The sequence below is a fragment of the Astatotilapia calliptera genome, chromosome 7 (genome assembly GCF_964374335.1).
Source record: "Astatotilapia calliptera chromosome 7, fAstCal68.1, whole genome shotgun sequence".
In the NCBI taxonomy this organism is placed as follows: Eukaryota; Metazoa; Chordata; class Actinopteri; order Cichliformes; family Cichlidae; genus Astatotilapia; species Astatotilapia calliptera.
Genome location: NC_137428.1, coordinates 43,520,768 through 43,542,811, shown reverse-complemented (window position 1 = coordinate 43,542,811; position 22,044 = coordinate 43,520,768). Strand labels below are relative to the sequence as shown.

Sequence of the window (22,044 nt, the reverse complement as noted above, 5' to 3'; positions counted from 1 at the left end):
TCCATGCAGATCTTCTCGAGAGCAGTGATGTTTTGGGGCTGTCGCCGAGCAACACGGACTTTCAACTCCCGCCACAGATTTTCTATGGGGTTGAGGTCTGGAGACTGGCTAGGCCACTCCAGGACTTTCAAATGCTTCTTACGGAGCCACTCCTTTGTTGCCCGGGCGGTGTGTTTTGGATCATTGTCATGTTGGAAGACCCAGCCTCGTTTCATCTTCAAAGTTCTCACTGATGGAAGGAGGTTTTGGCTCAAAATCTCACGATACATGGCCCCATTCATTCTGTCCTTAACACGGATCAGTCGTCCTGTCCCCTTGGCAGAAAAACAGCCCCATAGCATGATGTTTCCACCCCCATGCTTCACAGTAGGTATGGTGTTCTTGGGATGCAACTCAGTATTCTTCGTCCTCCAAACACGACGAGTTGAGTTTATACCAAAACGTTCTACTTTGGTTTCATCTGACCACATGACATTCTCCCAATCCTCTGCTGTATCATCCATGTGCTCTCTGGCAAACTTCAGACGGGCCTGGACATGCACTGGCTTCAGCAGCGGAACACGTCTGGCACTGCGGGATTTGATTCCCTGCCGTTGTAGTGTGTTACTGATGGTGACCTTTGTTACTTTGGTCCCAGCTCTCTGCAGGTCATTCACCAGGTCCCCCCGTGTGGTTCTGGGATCTTTGCTCACCGTTCCCATGATCATTTTGACCCCACGGGATGAGATCTTGCGTGGAGCCCCAGATCGAGGGAGATTATCAGTGGTCTTGTATGTCTTCCATTTTCTGATGATTGCTCCCACAGTTGATTTTTTTCACACCAAGCTGCTTGCCTATTGTAGATTCACTCTTCCCAGTCTGGTGCAGGTCTACAATACTTTTCCTGGTGTCCTTCGAAAGCTCTTTGGTCTTGGCCATGGCAGAGTTTGGAGTCTGACTGTTTGAGGCTGTGGACAGGTGTCTTTTATACAGATGATGAGTTCAAACAGGTGCCATTCATACAGGTAACGAGTGGGGGACAGAAAAGCTTCTTACAGAAGACGTTACAGGTCTGTGAGAGCCAGAGATTTTCCTTGTTTGAGGTGACCAAATACTTATTTTCCACCCTAATTTACGAATAAATTCTTTACAAATCCTACCATGTGAATTCATGGATTTTTTTTTCACATTCTGTCTCTCACAGTTGAAGTGCACCTCTGGTGCAAATTACTGACCTCTGTCATCATTTTAAGTGGGGGAACTTGCACAATCGGTGGCTGACTAAATACTTTTTTGCCCCACTGTACCAGCGTGTGCAGTATACCCACTAATGATGATTTACCTGCTTCGGCCCTTTCAGGCAGTAAACCAGCGTAGATTGTCGACAGTGTATTCAGGAACCTTTCAGCAGAGACGCAGTACATGCTACCCTGTCCCACACATTCTTGCCATAGCGACACAGCACCCAGACACAGACCTAGCGCCGGGATAACTGACAAACAGAAAACAGGAGACCGTTATAAGCAAGGTAGGAAAGCAAGATACTGGGGGTTAGTGCCATACATAACACAGGAAATTTATTAATAGTATAAGGTTGCAGCTTGCTTTGAATCAGTGCCTTGTAAAGTCTGTTTTACCTTCTTGACAGGCTGCATGACAAAATCCATAATTACTTATTATTTAGTGGAATCTCTACTTCCATATACCCATGAAATGTTTCTGATGACACTAGTTGTCATCCAAGCCAAAAGCAGACATTTTCACCCTTATGCTCCAGAAGGAATGCTCCCACTAATGAAAATTCCTCTTCAACTTCTTTTTCTTGTCTATACAGTTATTCTGAATAAATGCATTTATGGATGTTTAAACAAATGCACATGAAATGAACATAAACGACACAAATCACCTTCAGTAGCTGGTCTGATTTTCTGTGGGTTTTCTTTGGTGACGCGTCGGATGATTTCGAGGACACGAGCCTCTCTCAGCAGTCTGTCCAAGGCATACATCTCTCCACATCTCAGAGGACCAAACTTGCCCAGACACTTAACAAACAAAACAAAACACTTGTAAAAGAAGTGACCAATATTACAATTAGCAATACAACAGCCCTCACAGCTGCTACTGCTTTAACTCATCAGTGAGTGAATAATACTTTTCAATGGCATCCTGAAACTATGATTACATAACTATCAAACACTATGCCAATTGAATGGATTTTTAAAAAAAGAAAATAATGGTATTGACTGTATGTAAACAAACTTGACTGGGTTTTCATCAGAGTTCCCCTGGTCAGACATGCCCAAAACATCTTTCTGAGGAGATGTTCAGCAACCATCCTAGTCAGATGCCTGAATCAACTCAACTGACTCCTTATGATGCAGACTGTGTTCCTCAGCCCATCTCTAAGGCTGAGCATAGACACCTTTCAAAGGAAGCCAATTCCCATGACTTGCATTGGTGAAAATTTTAATTATTCACTACCCACAGCCGTAGATGAGAGCAGAGTGAACTTAAGGTATCGATGTGCCATGAGAATGTGAGGTAGCTACATATGAGTTTGGCTAATAACTAGAGATGGACCGATCCGATATTACGTATCGGTATCGGTCCGATACTGACCTAAATTACTGGATCGGATATCGGAGAAAAATAAAAAATGTAATCCGATCCATTAAATATCACGAAAGCACCTCACAAAACTTGCAACGCGCCTTAACTCGCCTCAGAACGTTAGCACGTCGGAGCAGTATGCATCACGTGATAGAGCGGCTGTGGCATGCGGGACCTGTGGTGGTCTGGATAGCATGTGGAGCTTCGCTAGCAACCCGGCATTTCATCTCCGACAAAGTTATCCCCGAGAGAAGTAAAGCAAGTGTGTAAGTCCATCTCTGAATGTTTGTAAAGCATTCCTGCGTTAAGCTTAACAAGCGATATATGGAGCGACTGCCTCCTCTTGCTGCTACTTCAATCATGAAACTGCTTAACGATCAGCTGATCGGCTTTTCTGTCGCGAGTTAGTCTCTCTAGTTTGCTTTTGGCCCACTTTGCACCAGAAAGAGGAAACCAGTGGATAAACAACAGCAGCACGTTTAAGCTTGATAAGCTGTTGTTAGAATTTATTTAATATTACTTTCTACACCAGGATCTTTTTCTACGCAGCTGACGGCTGTAACTGTGCAGGGGCGGATCTAGCAAAGTTTAGCCAGGGGGGACGATAGGGCATGAACAGGGAAAAGGGGCACAAAGACATACTTTTCTTTATTCTCATTTAAAATGTCTAGCTTTTAATAAATAATTATCCGAATCTTACACCCAAAGTTTTAATTTGATGTAAAAGGAATAGAAGTCCATTACTGTATATAGTAACTGTTGAGTCTACGGTAATAAATATACCCTAGTAAGCTATAGTACTTTTTCCTTTGGGAAGGTACCATCTGTGCAGTCTGCAATTTTGTTGAAGAAAGATGTTGAATCTATTTAATATTTCTTGAAAAATAATTGATTTCTGTGCATTTTTTTTCACACTGCATCAAATTAAGGTTGATTACGTCGATTAAGCATCATGAGGTGGAGTGTGAGGGGTGGTTCCCTATTTTTTATTTATTTATTTTTGTTGTTGCTGGGAGTTGGAACCCTATTAGTTAGGTTGCTTAATATTTACGCTAAGTACTCTTTAAAATACCAGAATAGGGAGGATGGTGCAGGTTTAAGTTTATTAGATTGATCAGTATTGCTGAACTATGAAACATTTTTTTTTGCATACAGGTATAACAGAATAGCTTTAGTGTAGTTGTTGTTTTAAACTTGAGTATGAACTTATACAAAATTCAGCAAGATATTTAAAAAAAACAGTTTTGTTGATTAAAAAACACTATATCGGATTCATATCGGTATCGGCAGATATCCAAATTTATGATATCGGTATCGGACATAAAAAAGTGGTATCGTGCCATCTCTACTAATAACATGAGGATAGTGTTGCAGATCTCTTACCAACAACTGTGCATTGCAGTTCCTCAAATGGACCACCAGGCAGCAGTCTAGAGTGGTGCAGCCTGTGGTTAGCGGTACGTTGGAGGAGGAAGGGCTGTCCCAGCCTCTGTCCAGCGGAGACCCACACACACACACACACACACACACACACACACACACACACACACACACACACACACACACAAACAAAACATCCAGTGTTACATAACATTTCCATTAACGCTGTTTTATCCATATAAAGTTCAATACGGTTTAAATGTAATTTAAATGTACTGTCCATGGAAAAAAAGGCTCTCAACATTAAAACCCAGAGAAGTTGATAATTTCCCAAGAAGAATAATACTTTTTGATGAGTTTCAGTTCAGTAAGTGGTAAATGAATCTGACTGGCTGACAGTCAGAGCTATTCAGTACTGTTCCAGCCTCGTCTCTTGGGTACAGAAATTGCTCTTTTCTTAACCATTAAGATTCCATTCCATATTTTGTACAATACATCATGAACTCCATAAATAAAAAAATAAAAAAACCAAAAAAAACCCCCAGTTTATATTGTTGTTTTAAACTCATTTTTGCCAGTGATTAATCCAACTGGTTGTGAGAAGTCCCACCAAGTTTGCTTTTTATTTTAGGATTGCAGATTAGCTTTATATTAAGCTCAGTTATATACAGGCACAACTGTGGGATAAGGCCATTCAGCTAATGACCTTTGGCAAAAATAATAAAATATGATTTTTAAGCATTATTTCAGTCAGGTTATGTGTTAGTTTGACCCTGCTTACAGCTGTACTACAGTGATCATACAGGGAGTGCAGAATTATTAGGCAAATGAGTATTTTGTCCACATCATCCTCTTCATGCATGTTGTCTTACTCCAAGCTGTATAGGCTCGAAAGCCTACTACCAATTAAGCATATTAGCTGATGTGCATCTCTGTAATGAGAAGGGGTGTGGTCTAATGACATCAACACCCTATATCAGGTGTGCATAATTATTAGGCAACGTCCTTTCCTTTGGCAAAATGGGTCAAAAGAAGGACTTGACAGGCTCAGAAAAGTCAAAAATAGTGAGATATCTTGCAGAGGGACGCAGCAGTCTCAAAATTGCAAAGCTTCTGAAGCGTGATCATCGAACAATCAAGCGTTTCATTCAAAATAGTCAACAGGGTCGCAAGAAGCGTGTGGAAAAACCAAGGCGCAAAATAACTGCCCATGAAGTGAGAAAAGTCAAGCGTGCAGCTGCTAAGATGCCACTTGCCACCAGTTTGGCCATATTTCAGAGCTGCAACATCACTGGAGTGCCCAAAAGCACAAGGTGTGCAATACTCAGAGACATGGCCAAGGTAAGAAAGGCTGAAAGACGACCACCACTGAACAAGACACACAAGCTGAAACGTCAAGACTGGGCCAAGAAATCTCTCAAGACTGATTTTTCTAAGGTTTTATGGACTGATGAAATGAGAGTGAGTCTTGATGGGCCAGATGGATGGGCCCGTGGCTGGATTGGTAAAGGGCAGAGAGCTCCAGTCCGACTCAGACGCCAGCAAGGAGGAGGTGGAGTACTGGTTTGGGCTGGTATCATCAAAGATGAGCTTGTGGGGCCTTTTCGGGTTGAGGATGGAGTCAAGCTCAACTCCCAGTCCTACTGCCAGTTTCTGGAAGACACCTTCTTCAAGCAGTGGTACAGGAAGAAGTCTGCATCCTTCAAGAAAAACATGATTTTCATGCAGGACAATGCTCCATCACACGCGTCCAAGTACTCCACAGCGTGGCTGGCAAGAAAGGGTATAAAAGAAGAAAAACTAATGACATGGCCTCCTTGTTCACCTGATCTGAACCCCATTGAGAACCTATGGTCCATCATCAAATGTGAGATTTACAAGGAGGGAAAACAGTACACCTCTCTGAACAGTGTCTGGGAGGCTGTGGTTGCTGCTGCACGCAATGTTGATGGTGAACAGATCAAAACACTGACAGAATCCATGGATGGCAGGCTTTTGAGTGTCCTTGCAAAGAAAGGTGGCTATATTGGTCGCTGATTTGTTTTTGTTTTTGAATGTCAGAAATGTATATTTGTGAATGTGGAGATGTTATATTGGTGTCACTGGTAAAAATAAGGCAAGGCAAGTTTATTTGTATAGCACAATTCAACAACAAGGTGATTCAAAGTGCTTTACAGAGACATTAGAAACAAAAACAAATAAAAAGCATGATTTAAAATTGATTAAAACAAGCAAACAAACTCACAAACAAAACACTATATAAAATCAAAACAGATAAAATCAGAACAATAGATAAAATCAGTAGTTAAATGTAAGTTTTGAAATTTAAGCTTAAAAGTGTGGATTTGGTGTTTTATTCAAATGCAGCTGAGAACAGGTGAGTCTTCAACCTGGATTTAAATAAACAGAGTGTTTCAGCTGATCTGAGGCTTTCTGGGAGTTTGTTCCAGATATAAGGAGCATAAAAGCTGAATGCAGCTTCTCCGTGTCTGGTTCTGACTCTGGGAACTAATAAAAGACCAGATCCAGATGACCTGAGGGATCTGGATGGTTCATACTGGGTCAGGAGGTCATTGATGTATTTTGGTCCTAAACCATTCAGAGCTTTATAGACCAGCATCAGAACTTTAAAGTCTATCCTCTGACGGACAGGCAGCCAGTGTAAAGACCTCAGAGCTGGACTGATGTGGTCCACTTTTTTGGTCTTAGTGAGGACTCGAGCAGCAGAGTTCTGAATGAGCTGTAGTTGTCTGACTGATTTTTTAGGTAGACCTGTAAACATGCTGTTACAGTAATCAAGCCTACTAAAAATGAATGCATGGACTAGTTTTTCCAGGTCCTGTTGAGATATCAGATCTTTTATCCTTGAAATATTCTTGAGGTGATTGTTAGGTCTGGCTGTGTGCAGACAGGAATAGGAATAGGAGTTGTATTTTTGTTATTGACCAAATACTTATTTTCCACCCTGATTTACGAATAAATTCTTTACAAATCCTACCATGTGGATTCATGGATTTTTTTTTCACATTCTGTCTCTCACAGTTGAAGTGTACCTCTGGTGCAAATTACTGACCTCTGTCATCATTTTAAGTGTGGGAACTTGCACAATCGGTGGCTGACTAAATACTTTTTTGCCCCACTGTATTTACTGTGTAATGTAGACTTTTCACTGCTGTCAAAGCGTAATGTTATTACTTATCAGACAAAAAGAAGCAAATGTCTGAATGTGATGGAAATGGTATCACTGAGCTTTTCCACTTGGTCTGTTGGTGTGCTGTGAACTTCTGACAGGCTCAGTTTGTCTATGCCTTTATCTCTCACTCCCCCTCAGCACTCATGTTTTTGTCAGTACTTAAAACTAGGTTAAGTCAACATAATCTCTCTCTCTCTCCCCTCTATGTGAGTGTATAAAAATCGTCTTGACAATGTTCTTTTTAACCAGAAAAAATATGTTCATGTTTACAGGAAATGATAATATGAAAATTGGAGACCATTAGATCATTAAGGTATTCTTTTCAGTCTCAGTGATGTGGTTAAAATTGACCTTTTCTCCCCAACCACAAGATTGTGCCCTTTGGACATGTCTTCCTTTGTTAAATTTCCTGTCAAGAGAAGGAGTTCCATCTGACTTCCTGTTGGATTGTGACATTTCCTGTGATGTGGAAGGAGGGGGGTTGGTACTTGCCTTGCGAAGGCCTTTCAGCTGTTTAAAGAAACAGGATGCAGGACACTGCATAGGCCACACTAGGAAAAACTCTGCTGAAAAATTTATCAGCTGACTGTAGCCTCAGTAACACAGCACAGACTTCAAATATCAGTTCAAATGTTGTAGCAACAAAATGGATTCACCGAAAGATAAGAAGGAAGTTGGATAGAAACCTTTACAAGATTTAAGATTTATTTGTTCCCACGGCACAAAATACACAAAGATACAAAAAACTTTAATTGCATTTCTGTTAACTTTTACCCACACTGAAAAATTGTCATTTCATGGCATTCCAATGGTAAAGTCAGAAAAGCCTAAACAATTGGGTTTGTTTTGCCTTTTAGGAAGGCAGAACCATTCATGCTTCACTACCAACACAAGCAAGCAATTTATTTATATAGGACTTTCAGACAACTCCCAGCTGAAAACAAAGTGCTGTACACTTGACATGACAAACGAAAAATCATTAATTACATTAAATTAAAAATAAAAATCAGCACATTAGATAAAATGAAAGAAGTAAAATCATAACTGCAACACAATACTTTGTGTTTGTAGTTTGTATTTAAAAACACTGCTGCAGCCTGGTCAGTGTTCTGTTTGTGACTTATTTAGTAGGGTGCAAATACACAACAGTGGCAGCAAAGTTTATGTTTTACACTTTTCCTACAGTTTAGATTCAGTTTAGATGCCTGCAGTTTACATTCCTACATCTTGCTTGTTAACCTTGGGTTGGTGGGGCTGCTCTGACTTCCTGGGTTGGGAATCCTAGTTGTGGTAGTGTCACAGATGAAGATTCCAACTTGATCTAGACCTTATGTTGTGGGCCTATTGCTGGGCTTAGTCGAGACCTTTGAATCTTGTTGCTCATCTGGGTTGATTGATGCAAGTTTATATTAAACATGTTTTCAGTCAGCACATCTTAGATGGCCGCTGCAGAAAGCAAAGAGCACACATTTGGACAAAATGTTTTCCTGTTCTTGATTTGATCAACAATTGCAACAATTTTGGTGGTTTGAACTAGGGCTGCCACAAACGATTATTTTGATAGTCGACTAGTCACCGATTATTTTTGCGATTAGTCGACTAATCAGATCATCATCCATTGGACGTACAGCGTACTGCTTATTGCACCGGCAGCATCTGGTCTTATATAACTATCATTAGCTTACAGCTTGGAGTGTTTGTGCTAACTAAAAATAAAGACAAGATGGTAGTTTATTAATTTTTAATGAAATTTGCAGATTGTTTCGGTGAAGTTTAATAAACTCCTTGCTTTCTAAAATATAACAGGACACCGGAGTATATTATCCAGCGTCTCACACTTCTGATAATCAGCTGTCTGCTTGACAGTTTTAGCTGTGCAAAAAACTATAACTTTAATCTCAGCCAAACCGATTTACTCAGGAACAAATAAAATACTAAAGAAAGCCAAACAATAACATTTTTAAGTTCTCTAAGTGACTTATATATATGTTTAACCTGAGTAGCGAAAGACGGCGGTGGGTTTGAAAACGATTTGCCGGGAATCCGGTGTTCTCACGGCTCTAGTTAGCCTTGCCCCCGCCTAGCTAACGAGCTAGTGGGTAACAGACGTCTCCGAAAACGTCGGAGCGCTTTTGAAAATATGTGGTGTCTTGATAAACTGAGCAGATATTTGAGGTTTACACAGCTACATTCTCGCCTGAAAATATGTTAAACGTTTATTTTGTGACCCAGAAAGAATAATAAGAGTAAAGTTAAAACTAACTAGCTGCCGCCATTGTTGACAGCTGCGCTGGGCTGCGCTATGAATTCTGGGACACAGCTTCTTCTTCGGGGTTTAACGGCAGCTGGCATCCTTGTACATGCAGTGCTGCCATCTTCTGTTTCAGTCCGTTATTACACTCTTAAATCCTACTACTCATTCCTGCGTCCTTTGTGATCTTACAAAGCTTCAAACGATGCGTCGACTATTAAATTAGTCGTCGACGATTTTAATAGTCGACATAATCGTGACTAGTCGACTAATCGTGGCAGCCCTAGTTTGAACTCACTGTTTGCTTTGGTTTTCATTTTTAAAAGTAGCAGTTTAGTTGTGCTGTGTTGTCAGCAGTGTGCTTTTCTTCCTCTGCTCTAAACAGGGACTCCGTCCCGAACTCTGTCGACGATGTCTCTGTCCATTCGCCCAGTCAGACGCCTTACCTCCAGATCCATCACTAGGAGCCAGAGCTTTACTGGAGTCAATACCCACAACAAACCTTACCGGTATACACATGCATACATACACACGCAAATCCCTCCTAACCATGTGTTTTTTTCTAGTGTAAAACGGCTTGTTTACGTACTATCTTGTACTTATGTGTAATAACTTGTCATAAGGACAAGTGTCTCTTTAATGTGATATATTGATGGTCTGTGACATGCTAAGGTTTCAGTCATCAATTTGATTGATCATCAGTGTTTGTATATGAGCCGTGAGCTGTACAACGCCCAGGTCTGGTCTTGAGGGATGTTATGGCGATCTCATAACTTTAGGTCAGGACTTCTAATAATGACTTGGTGTTTGTGGTGCTGCAGGAACCTTGTGGTGTTCAGCACTCCTGGTCTCAGCAGGAAGCCCAGCAGAGCAAGCAGATTGTTTACTATGTCGATCAAGGCCAACCCCCCACCGAAGGTTCCTCAACCAGAGCGACTGGATGAAGTGTATGAAGCACTGAAGAAAGGCCTTCAGTGAGTATACACTCAACAAATGCATTTCAGAGAGAGAGAGAGAGAGATTATGAGTGTGTGTGTCTGTGTTCTCAGGTCTTACCTGCAGGTTCATCAGATGGACTTGGACACACTTACCAGACAGATAAAAGAATCAAAGAGGAACTCTAGACTGGTATGTTGTTACTTTTGGCCCAGCATAAGAATAGATAAAGTGATATAGTTTCAGTTGCTGATGACTTGATATTTTCTGCCTTGCAGGGTTTCCTGTATGAGCTGGACAAGGTGAGCTTCTTTGAATCCTTCAGACAAGCACATATTAGAAATAAGTCAATTTTAATATTACCATTCTTGTTTTAAAATCCTGTGAAAGCTTAGTTATAAATGGAACAAATGCAAAGAATAAATGTGACTTTCTAATTTCCTTTAATCAGCAAGTAAAGGTGACTGAGAGGTACATTAGAAAACTGGAGTTTCACCTCAGCAAGGTAAGACCAGCGTCATTTCCTGACATGTAAGAGTATAGTTGTGAGATGACTTTTTGTATGACTTGCTAATTACATTGCTCTTTGTGCACAGGATGAACAGATGCTGAAAAACAGTTTGATAGAACATATTTTCTACAGCTGTCGTGGCTGTGTTTCCGTTATGATCCTGCATTTGTCATTTTTAAATTCGCATTGTTCATTAGTGTATAATTGATATTGTAACAAACTAGTGATCAGTATACATACATCAATATATTATTACTTTGTTATTATAGAGTACTTTTCTTTTTTTTTTTTTTGGAATTTGACATGAAAAATGAATTGAAACAATTTTGAACTAAGGCTGTACGTGCCAAAATGTAGAACAAGTAGAGCACTGTGACTGCTTTTGGGATACAGTCTTTTGCTTGTATACGTGTCATTGTGCACAAGCAAAAGACTGTGGTGGTGGTAACGCACTTTCTAGTGGCCACTGTCTGGATTACTAGTTGGATGATGAGGTTTGGTTTTTAATGATGCTTCACCTTCACCGGTGCTTCATTCAAAATAATATAAAGTGGACTAAAATGACCAGCTGCAATGTTAGTACATTTTTACCAACTCAACGTGAAACATTTATTTATTTTGCTGTAGTTACTACACAGAGCTTGTATTAAGCTGTGGTCTTTAAGCACACAGCTTCCTGTCACTGCTGGACAACCTTACTGTCTAGAACAAGACTGGCTTTGTCTTAAATTCTACTCTCAAGTGAAGTTGCTGTGAGCTTTTCCTCTCTACTCTCAGATTGAGGAGTTTTATGAGTCCTACTGCATGCAGAGGAGACTCAGGGATGGAGCCAACAAGATGGTGAAAGCATACACCGCTTCCTCAGGAAGTAAGGAGGCCAAGGAGAGTTTAGCAGAAGCCAGTAAAGGATACAAGGAGTACACAGAGGTAAAAAAAAAAAAAAAGTACAAAGGCATGCAGTGGAAAATCGTTTTAGGTTAAACTGAGAAAATTGCTAAATGTCTAATTCTTGTAGAAGAAAGGAGCCATTGCACGAGCAAGTAGTAATAGGGAGTAGCGCTGTAAGTAAGACTGTACAGAAAAGACTGCCTGAAGGTCTCAATCTTTTCATTCTCTTTAGAACATGTGTGTGTTGGAGAATGACTTTGAGAACCAGCTGGGGAAGTTCCACATAAAGATGAAGGGTAAGAAGTAGAGATCATGTGGTGATATGACTACACAAAATCTTAAATAGAGGTAGAAACTCAATATGACATACGTTATGTGTGTGTCCCTTCTGATATGACCCTTAATTAATTGCAATGTTTTGGGGTGGTTTCGCAGTTTGACAAAATGCTAAGTCTGTTTCCACTTGTTCTTTCTTTTAGGTCTGGCAGGATTTGCTAGATTGTGTGCTGGTGACCAATATGAGGTTTGTCTCACCCGCCAAACCCTCCATTTTTCACTCTGAATTCATGGCAACAATAAATATGATTAAAACACTAAGAATATGGATGTCATGTTACCAGATATTTAGGCTGTGGGATTAGCTTGTGACGACACCAGAATCAATGACTGTATCTTTCAGTTCCAAAATTCTGATAGTATGTTGTCACCTGAAAAATCAGCATTAAGATATAAGAAGGTGATAATTTGGATGTTGAATTGAAACGCACTCCCTTTGAATTCTTTGAACAGATCTGGATGTTGCTCTTTTATGCATTTTGCTAAATAGGACACGATTTCCTCCCTTGTTCTGAAAAGCGCAAGGCATCGTTTGTATTACATTTTATGAATCTATTATCTACCATTGGTCATCCAGAAGAGAGTTGAAGAGATTTTGGCAAACTGTCAGGTGACTCAGGTGGGGAAAGCAGTGCGCCACTTGGGTGGAGCACTGCTGACCACAAGGATATTGTCGGGAGGTGGAAGGAATAGTTCGAGGACCTTCTTAAACCTGCTCATGTCTTCCATAGAGGAAGCAGAGTCTGGGGACGACAAGGATGATTCATCCATCACTTTGGGTGAGGTCACTGATTTAGTTAAACAACTCCTTGGTGGAAGGGCCCCTGGGGGTGGATTAGGTTTGCACTAAGTTCATGAAAGCTCTGGATGTTGTAGGGCTCTCTTGGTTGACATGCTTCTCCAATGTTGCATCGAGATCAAGGCCAGTACCTCTGGATTGGCAGACCAGGGTGGTGGTTCCCATCTTTAAGAAGGGGGACCGGAGGATGTGCTTAAACTATTGGGGATCACACATAGCCAGATATATGTTGGACTCATTCACGGTGAGCGTTGGACTCTGCCAGGGCTGCCCTTTGTCACCAATTCTGTGCAGAATTTTTCTGGACAGAATTTCTAGGCATAGCCAAGTGCCGGAAGGCTTCTACTGGAGCGATCTCAGGCTACGTTCACACTGCAGGTCTTAATGCTCAATTCAGATTTTTTTTTTTCCATTTATTTATTTATTTATTTTTTATCAAATCCGATTATTATTATTTATTTATTTTTAAATTTATTTATTTATTTTTAAATTTATTATTATTTTTTACTTATTTTTTCGGTCTGGTTGTTCACACTACAAATAAAATGTGACAGCAAACGTGCTCTAGTGTGACTCCTCAAAGTGGCCCACATGTGCAAAAGAAGACATCACACACAACGCACTCTGTTTAGACCCAGACCCAACAGTACTGTTTGACTGATGGCCGTTAATATAAAGACTTGTTTCGAACTTTACGTTTCCCAATTTTGTTATAAAGTTATTTTGTTATTTACATATGACCTAATGATTATCCTTATTGCTGTTTTAGAGAGGAGCGGCGCTTCAAAGGATAGCTGCAGATTTCTGTCAGAATCTGCAGATTATACAGTACAAATAAAATGTTCACATTCCTCCAGCATTGTCTTCCCAACAGTTTCACTGGATGGCCAGGAAGCGTTCACAATGTCTTCTCGGGCGCTTCTCCGGCACTGATAATTGGCGTCTCTCTTGTGTCAGTGATGTAAAAGTCGGATTTAATGCGACATGACCGTTCAAACAGCAGTCGCTTTCTGAAACATCAGATATGTATCCGATTCAGTACCACATACGTCAGTGACCTAGTTCAGATTGAAAATATCACATTTGTGCTGTTCAAACTGTCATACTATGATTGGATATGGGTCGCATAGGGTCAGAAAAGTCGGATTTGGTGCGCTTTCGCCTGCAATGTGAACGTAGCCTTAGAATCTCATCTCTGCTTTTCGCAGATGATGTGGCTCTGTTGGCTTCATCATCACACTGGAGCGATTCACAGCCGAGTGTGAAGCAGTGGAAATGAGAACCAGCACCTCCAAATCTGAGCCCATGGTCCTCAGCCGGAAAAGGGTGAAGTGCCCACTCCTGGTCAGGGACGAGTTACTGCTTCACTTAGGGAAGTATCTCGGGTTTTGTTCAGAGTGAGGGCAGGGTTGAGATCAACAGGCGGATTGGTTCTGTGGATGCAGTCATGCGATCGCTGTACCAGTCTGTTGTGGTGAAGAGAGAGCTGAGTGCAAAAGTGATGCCCTCACCGGTCGATCTACGTTTTTACCCTCCTCATCCATCGTGACGAACTTTGGGCAGCGACTGAAAGAACAGGATCGGCTTCTTCAGGCGGCAGAAATTGGCTTTCTCCGAAGGGTGGCTGGCCTCTGCTTTAGAGATGGGAGTTCGGCCATCCAGGAGGGGCTCAGAGTAGAGCTGCTACTCCTCCACATCAAAAGGAGCCAGTTAAGGTGGTTCGGCCATCTGACAAGGAGGCCTCCTGGGTGAGGTGTTCCAGGCATGTCCCACTGGGAAGAGGCCCCGGGGAAGACCCAGGTGACCCTGGAGAGATTTCTTTCAGCTGAAGGAGGTGGCCGTGGTTTCTCTGCTTAGGCTGCTGCCCCCTGACAGGCCCCGGATAAGCAGAAGAAAATGGACAACTGGTCATCCACCTCAGAGTATCAACTTTCCTATCAAGGGGCAATGCTGTTGTAGCAGCTACACTAGTCGCTATCTTCCACCTGTGGTTTTTCTTCTGCTTGTGCCGTCCTTCTCCTTCATCATGATGTAATGATTAGAGCCCAACCAGCATACAGTGCTTTGAAAAAGTATTTGCCCCCCCCCCCTTTTTTTTTCTCTCATATTTGTGACTCTTCACACTAATTGTTTCAAATTATAAATGGAAAGGTTCTTCCAAAGCACTTTTCTGAGCTCTCAGAGCTTTCCATACAACATGCCTCATTTATCCATTCACATCCATCCATAGAAACACAATTGAAAAATAAAATGTAATGTTAGACAAAGGTAATCTGAAATAATACAAAATGGAGTTTTTAAATGTTCATTTCATTTAATAAAGGAAATAATCAAAGTCTACCTGCCCTGTGTGAAAAAGTTAAAGCCCCCTCATTAAATCATGAATTAACTGTGATTAACCACATTATTTGCGAAGCGGAGTTCAATTTCACTAGCCCCACACCCAGGCTTTACTGCTGCCAGACCCGATAAATCAAGAAATCACTTAAATATAACCTGTTTGACAAAGTGAAGCAGGTCTGAAGATCTCAAAAAGCAACAACTCATGCCATATTCTAAAGAAACACCAGAGAAACAAAATCACTGACATCTATAAGTCTGGAAATGGTTGCAAAGCCATTTCCAAAGGCTTTAGTAACCATAGTGAGACCAATTAACCACACATGGAAAACTTGGAACACTAGTGAACCGTTCCAGGAGCATCCGAGACCACATTAATGACTCATCCGGGAGGTCACAAAAGAACCAAGGGAAACATCTGAAAAACTGCAGGTCTCACTTGTCTCTGTTAAGGTCAGAGTTCATGATTCAACAGTAAGAAAGAAACTGGGAGAAAATGGGAGAAATCAAGGAGAAAACTACTGCTAACCAAAAAGAACACAAAGGCTCCTTTGCTCATTTGCCAAAACACAACTTAATGATTGACTTGTGGGAAAATATTCTGTGGACTGATGAGACAAAATGGTTTGACTCTGTTACATTTGACATAAAACTAACACATCTTTTCATGAAAATAACACCATACCAACAGTTAAACATGCTGGTGGGTCTGGGGCTGCTTTGCTGCTTCAGGACCTGAATTACTTGCTGTAATTGATGAACTATAAATTCTGCTCTCTAATAACAAATCCTGAAGGAGAATGTCTGGCTTATCAGTTCATGTGCTGAACCAAATGGCCTTAAAGTCTGGACCGATTGAGATGCTTTGACATGACCCTTAAACAGGTCATTCATGCTCAGAAGCCCTCCAATGTGGCTGAGTCAAGACTGTTCTGCAAAGAAGAGTGGGTCAAAGTTCCTCCATGGTGATGCGAAAGACTCATTGCCAGTTACTAACACTTGTCTGTAGCACATGTTCTATGTAGTCATTTTTTTCTCGTTACTAAGCTTTTTAGTCCTTTTTAAAATAAAATCGCTACTTATTGTTGCCACCCTGCTGGGCAGGCGATGTCCTCTGGTGCATCAGCATGATAGACTGCATAGAGTGCACAAATGACAGAATGAAAACTGCTGTATGAATGAGTCATTGTGCCTTGTATTGTAAAGGTGTGTTAAGTATTCACTAAGCAATATTAGTATTTATACAGCAAATTGCTATATAAATAGTAAACCATTTAGATTTATCGCGGTTTTGAGAAGGGTTTGTCCAGTGCCTGTGTGAAAACACTGCTTCAGCTGTTCCCTGTGGAGTTATCTCTAAGTGTACACGGCAGCAGGTCCTGTGTGATTGTGTGTATGATCAGTTATGAAATTAGAGGGATACTTACTTAGTAACTTAACCTAGTGAGAAAAATTCTCACCAGTGGTGAATGTTTGAAGGCATTTTGTTTTCTGTACTGCCCACAAGTCTGTCTGTCCCATTCTCGTAATCATGATATCCGAGGAACACACTGAGGGAATTTATTCAAATTTAGTTCGAATCAAGTGATTAGAATATTTTAGTGAAGCCTTACAGTGACCTTAAAAATGAGGATATTTTTTTTTCCTTGTCCACAATTCGTTGCACTTAATGTCAAAATTTGTACAAATGATGAAAAATAAAATTTTACGTTCAAAAGGTTAAGAGTCCAAATACACTGCAAGTTGTCTGGTTGGTGAAGGCATACAGTTGTGACGTGACAATTCTAACTTTAGTGTTCATCGTATTTTGTTAACATTAAATTTCTTTAACTGTGTCGTGGGTTTTGTTTTTTTTGTTTTTTGGTTTTTTTGGTTTTGTTTTTGTAAAAGTGGCCTCATCACTTGCACATTCATGCTCTAGCCATTGACATTTATAGCTATGTAGTTAAGATGTGAGTTGTCAATTCTTTTCAACCCTGTCAGATTAATCTGAGCTTTATGAAAATCATCACATGATTATATGAACTGCTCAAACTATCAATAATTTTGAAGTAGTCAACCGGATTTTCCAGATTTTAAAATTAATTTATTATTCATCTACTTGTATAACCCTGCGTTTGTGTTTGTTTGTTTTTGCATATGTGTATGTTTCAGATCTTTATGAAGTATGGTCGGCAGCGGTGGAAGCTCCGGGGGCGAATAGAGATAAATGCTAAACAAGTGTGGGACAGTGAAGAGATTGTATTTCAGCCACTCATCAACGAGTTCCTGTCTGTGAAGGTCTGTCACTCAGTGTGTTTTTTAAATTTGTTATTTTATTGATACTCAGTTCTGGTTTGGGTCATTGACTGCTTCATCTTATGTAAAAAGTCATAAAAATAATGCATCTAAAAAAAAAATCTGGTGTGTGTGTGTGTGTGTGTGTGTGTGTGTGTGTGTGTGTGTGTGTGTGTGTGTAACATTTTCTTCAAAACTGAAAAAATCACTTATTACATAAAGTTTACTTTCTTGTATTTGTTACATGTAAAGCAAAATATTTTTGGCTTTTTTTGTTTACATTTTGACCAATCATAGTGTAGTTAATGAATATCAAAAATGCAACATCTAAAATTTTTAGATTATTTCCTAAGACCAATCAGAAAGTACTGAAAAGATGTTAATTCATACAATCAATACTTCATTGGGTCAGCATTACTGCATCTGTGCTCTGTGGCATGGGGGCAGTTGACTTTCCCAGAGACATTGAGTGGAGGCTCTTGATGCTCTGACACCAGCCTCAGTTGACTCTTTATAAAGCTGTCCCAAATGTTTCAAATGTTTCCTTTTCCTTCTAGTCATTAATTAATATACATCATCCATTAATATACATCGTTGCAGCGGCCTTTTTAACCAACAGAAAGTCTTTTTATTTTATCATCATTTGATCATTTCAAAATGAAATGTACTAATTTCAGAAACTGGATCTTTAATTTTCATGAGCTTTAAGTCATAGTTATCAAAATGTAAACACAAAAAGCTTGAAATATTTCAATATACAATGTATGAAAGTTTACCTTTTTGAATTCAGTTATCAAAGAATAATACTTTAATATCCTCTGGAACTTCATATTGTCCATTATTATTGGTGAATGTGTGAGTTTTTTACCCCTCAGCCATAAAAGACACTGTGTGATCCTATTGTGTTATTAATAATAATATCTTTTCCCAATGACATCAGCACCTTGACAAACTTGAGTGTACTATTTTCAGCCTGGATGATTGAAACTGACTTGTTGAAGGCAAAAAAAAAGATGGTATAATGATCAGACATTTCTCTGGTTTCCTAGGTGACAGAGCTAAAGAGCTTAGCCAATCACGTGGTGGTGGGAAGTGTTTCCTGTGAAACAAAGGATCTGTTTGCTGCGCTGCCCCAGATGGTTGCTGTGGATATTAATGACCTTGGGACTATTAAGCTAAGCCTTGAGGTGACCTGGAAGTAAGTTTTGTCAGTCATCTTGTGAGTGTACGAAATCATACTGAGCTTCATGAGTGCTGTAGTGTTTGTTCATTTAAAGGTATCATTAACAGAGCATAATGTAAATATTATTTGATGTTTATTGAATTTATCTTTTCTCTCTTTCCCATCCTTTATTCCTTTTCACCTCTCTCAGTCCGTTTGATAAAGATGACCAGGGATCGGTTGCAAGCACTGTCAACAAACCACCAAGCATCAATAAGCGAATCTCAGCTATTTTTGACCAGACTCCACCTGACACACCACCTTTACGTGTGAGTTTAGCATTCGCTTTAGACTATTAGTTCTTTGAAAGGCTTCAGTCTAACCCTAGAACAATTTGTGTAAAGTTGCTGATTGCTCGTACTTACTACCCATATATTAATGTGTATTATCTTGGCATTCATATACAGATAGTTGGAAAACTAACAAAGACTGTTGGTTTTAGCAGGAGTAATAGGCCCACTCACAACAGAAAATAGCTGAAAGGGAAGCTTTACTCTCTGTAAAGTGCTAGAAAACAAAACACAGGAAGTCAAACAAGGCAGAAATTCATTCAGAGAAAACCAACAAGGAAGAGCCAATAGGAAAATTATTTTTAAACAGGAAGTAAATGAAGGCTTGACACTTTGTTTGAAAAAACAAACTCACAGGGAAAAATGGGAAATATTCACTCTGTAAACACAGATGTGTGTGTGATGAGCTATGTGAACACAACACTGACAGAAAAATGGAGGAAAAGAGAACTAAATGTGGAAGCAGCACTAACAGGAGAAAGACGGATTGATGAAATGGAAAATGACAAAAACTATAAACATAACATCTAAATTCTAAAGGATAATACCTTTAGGAATAAGGAAAAAACTCCCAGACACATGCTAAGCAAGAACACTTATCGGTGTGCTCAGGCCTCTACATTGAGGAAACCAAATTGCCACTCCTTTCGAAGCATGGCACAGCATAGAAGAGCCACCTCAATAAGACTCAGGTGTGCATCTTTATCAGTGTCCACTATGAACAACCATGAGGGGCTGGCGTCCAACACCAACTGTCAGTCACCTACAACATAGTTTTGAGATCCCTTCCCAGTCCTTCAAACCCCACTCGTGTCTTACGTCTGATGACCTTAATAGGTCACATGATAGCATGGGACAAGGTCTCACAGTGGTTTCACCCAAAACCTCTGGTGGTCATGATCCACGCCTTTTTTCTTTTCTTTTTTTATTTCCCCCCCCACACCTTGGCTCGTGTGATGATGCACGTGATTAAACACCCACTAGGTTTTAAATTCCTGAGATTCTCCACCTCCACCAATCAGATAAAAACAGCCTTTTCCAGAGGGGGAGGAGAGAGAGGAGTCAAACACAGCTTTAAAAAAAAAAAACAAAGCACAATGTTTTTTAAAAAAAATAAATAAATAAATAACCGATTAAATCTATTCTATAGATTTAATCCACCAACTAAAATTAGGAATCTGTAAATGAGAACATTGAGAGTTTTAAAGGACATTAGAGTTTAGCCAGCAGCCCTCAGTATCTAACTGCTCCAATGCCCTTTGTTCCACCTGCTGCCACTTTGATGTCCAGTCTCTGCCTCGGAATCTGACACGGCGGCAGCACTGGCCACTGCTGGACATCTTCAGAGGCACTCTTAGCCAGAGCTGCTCCTGTAGTGACAACTCGCCAACAAGGCAGTCCACTGCAGTAAGTCGTGATGAAGTAGACCTCGTGGAGTAGAAACACAGGACCTTCTGGTATATTGATACTTTGGTGTAGAGTAAGCACTAGAATCATAGTCTCCATTTGTGTGCTTATGGCTTCATGGAGCCATGACAGATGTGTGCAAGGTTTCCTCATGCATCTCCATGGCTCTCTAATTATAATATTTAGACCCCCCACCCTCCAACAGAGCTGACTACTGTTAGCCATCATCAGTGCCAGTTTATGATGATGACTTTTAGACTTATAACTCCTTCTAGCCATTTCACACAAGCACTGAAGCCTTTAGCTTTTTACCTCATCAGTATATTTGTCACCCTGCCAGGTAAAGATCAGAGGTCATCTTTTCTGAAAATCTTGCAATAACTCGAGAATGAAGTCTCCTTATATTTTCAAATCGATACCATAGATATATCTACTAAAAGCAGACTCATCTCAGATGAGTTTGAATCTCATTGTCCTTGACCTCAAGGTCAGAAGTTAGACGACAAGGTGACATAGGATTTTGAAATTGAAACGAAGGGTGGATCTACGAGGAGGCTGAGGGGTAGCACTGGCCAGTATTTTCTTGAATATTACACGATAGTTGCGTAACTCAAAGTTATTCTCTTTATAAATAAATGCTACAGTGTTACAGAGCTAGGCTAAGGATGTTGTACTATACTGATATTAAAAATGGCAAGCAAATAGAAAAAAGTTCCCATACAGTCACCTCTGAACCTTTGGTTAAAGGGATAACATGCTGACTCATGTCTTGCCTTCACCTTACTTTTCACTTTAAATATGTGAGTAAAGGAAGTGTGTCGCTTTTGCTCAAATAATGTACAACCAGGTGCAGTGACTGCTCAGTTTCCTGCCAGCTTGTTGTAAAAGGTCTCCATTTCCCCCCCTCTTTTTGCAGTCAAGCCTTTTAAAATGTGCTGATCTCTTTTAGAACATGATCCGCCTACAGGGAGAGTTGGAGAATGGACCAGCATGGTCTAATTCTTCAGAATCTTCTGATGATTCAACCAGCCCACAGCTGCCTGCACATCCAAAGGTAACACACAACAGATATGGAACTCTCATCTATGACATGATAATATTAAAGATTCAATCTGTATCTCTCTTCCTCAGATTCAGAGGGGCTACAGCTGTTTGAACATTACACAGTAACAAAAGTATTATGAATACAAGATAAACTTTGATATGTATTATGTTTATAGTATGTACAGCAGATCATGTGCATGTGTACAGTCTTGTAAAAACTAAGTACATTGCATGATTCAGTAGCTTGAGGAGCCGCCGGTACCATGCACAATTGGTTTCTTTAACGAGCCTCAGTCCTCACTCGGTCTACTCTTTATCCTGGTCTGGTTTGCTTACTTTACTGTGTTTACTACTTTAACTCTGTGACTCAGCGTGTCTCTCTTTCCAGGCAGTAGTGGTGACACCAGACATCCAGCCAGTTGGACAAAGGAGTTCCCTCCTTCAGCCTGATGTTTCTTCTTGCTCCGGAAACTGGCCTTCCTCAGCTCAAAAGGAAGGTATCATCCTACCAAAACAACCAGCGGAGAGCAACAGGTAGATTAAAAAAAATGTTAATGTTTTGTTTGCACATGAGAACAAAG

General features: G+C 40.3%; 1 protein-coding gene and 1 long non-coding RNA gene across 5 annotated transcripts in view; one reads left to right on the top strand and one right to left on the bottom strand.

Annotated features, from left to right (window-relative positions):
• The window catches only part of ripor1 (RHO family interacting cell polarization regulator 1), a 62,025-nt gene that overhangs the window by 20,584 nt on the left and 19,397 nt on the right, over positions 1 to 22,044 (top strand). For all 4 annotated transcript variants that reach the window (XM_080303744.1, XM_080303743.1, XM_080303745.1 and 1 more), the window contains exons 2-14: positions 9,799 to 9,922; positions 10,235 to 10,387; positions 10,463 to 10,541; positions 10,628 to 10,651; positions 10,801 to 10,854; positions 11,638 to 11,787; positions 11,981 to 12,044; positions 12,228 to 12,271; positions 17,378 to 17,503; positions 18,550 to 18,698; positions 18,874 to 18,991; positions 21,369 to 21,473; positions 21,852 to 21,997. In XM_080303744.1, coding sequence (XP_080159870.1) covers positions 9,825 to 9,922; positions 10,235 to 10,387; positions 10,463 to 10,541; positions 10,628 to 10,651; positions 10,801 to 10,854; positions 11,638 to 11,787; positions 11,981 to 12,044; positions 12,228 to 12,271; positions 17,378 to 17,503; positions 18,550 to 18,698; positions 18,874 to 18,991; positions 21,369 to 21,473; positions 21,852 to 21,997 — 1,310 coding nt within the window. In that variant the 5' untranslated portion in view covers positions 9,799 to 9,824. The remainder of the gene's footprint in view (positions 1 to 9,798; positions 9,923 to 10,234; positions 10,388 to 10,462; positions 10,542 to 10,627; positions 10,652 to 10,800; positions 10,855 to 11,637; positions 11,788 to 11,980; positions 12,045 to 12,227; positions 12,272 to 17,377; positions 17,504 to 18,549; positions 18,699 to 18,873; positions 18,992 to 21,368; positions 21,474 to 21,851; positions 21,998 to 22,044) is intronic.
• Positions 1,328 to 4,113, bottom strand: LOC145430123 (uncharacterized). Its single transcript, XR_013910533.1, has 3 exons — positions 3,973 to 4,113; positions 1,886 to 2,021; positions 1,328 to 1,471 (listed from the first exon to the last, which is right to left on the bottom strand). It is a non-coding gene; the product is annotated as an uncharacterized LOC145430123 (long non-coding RNA).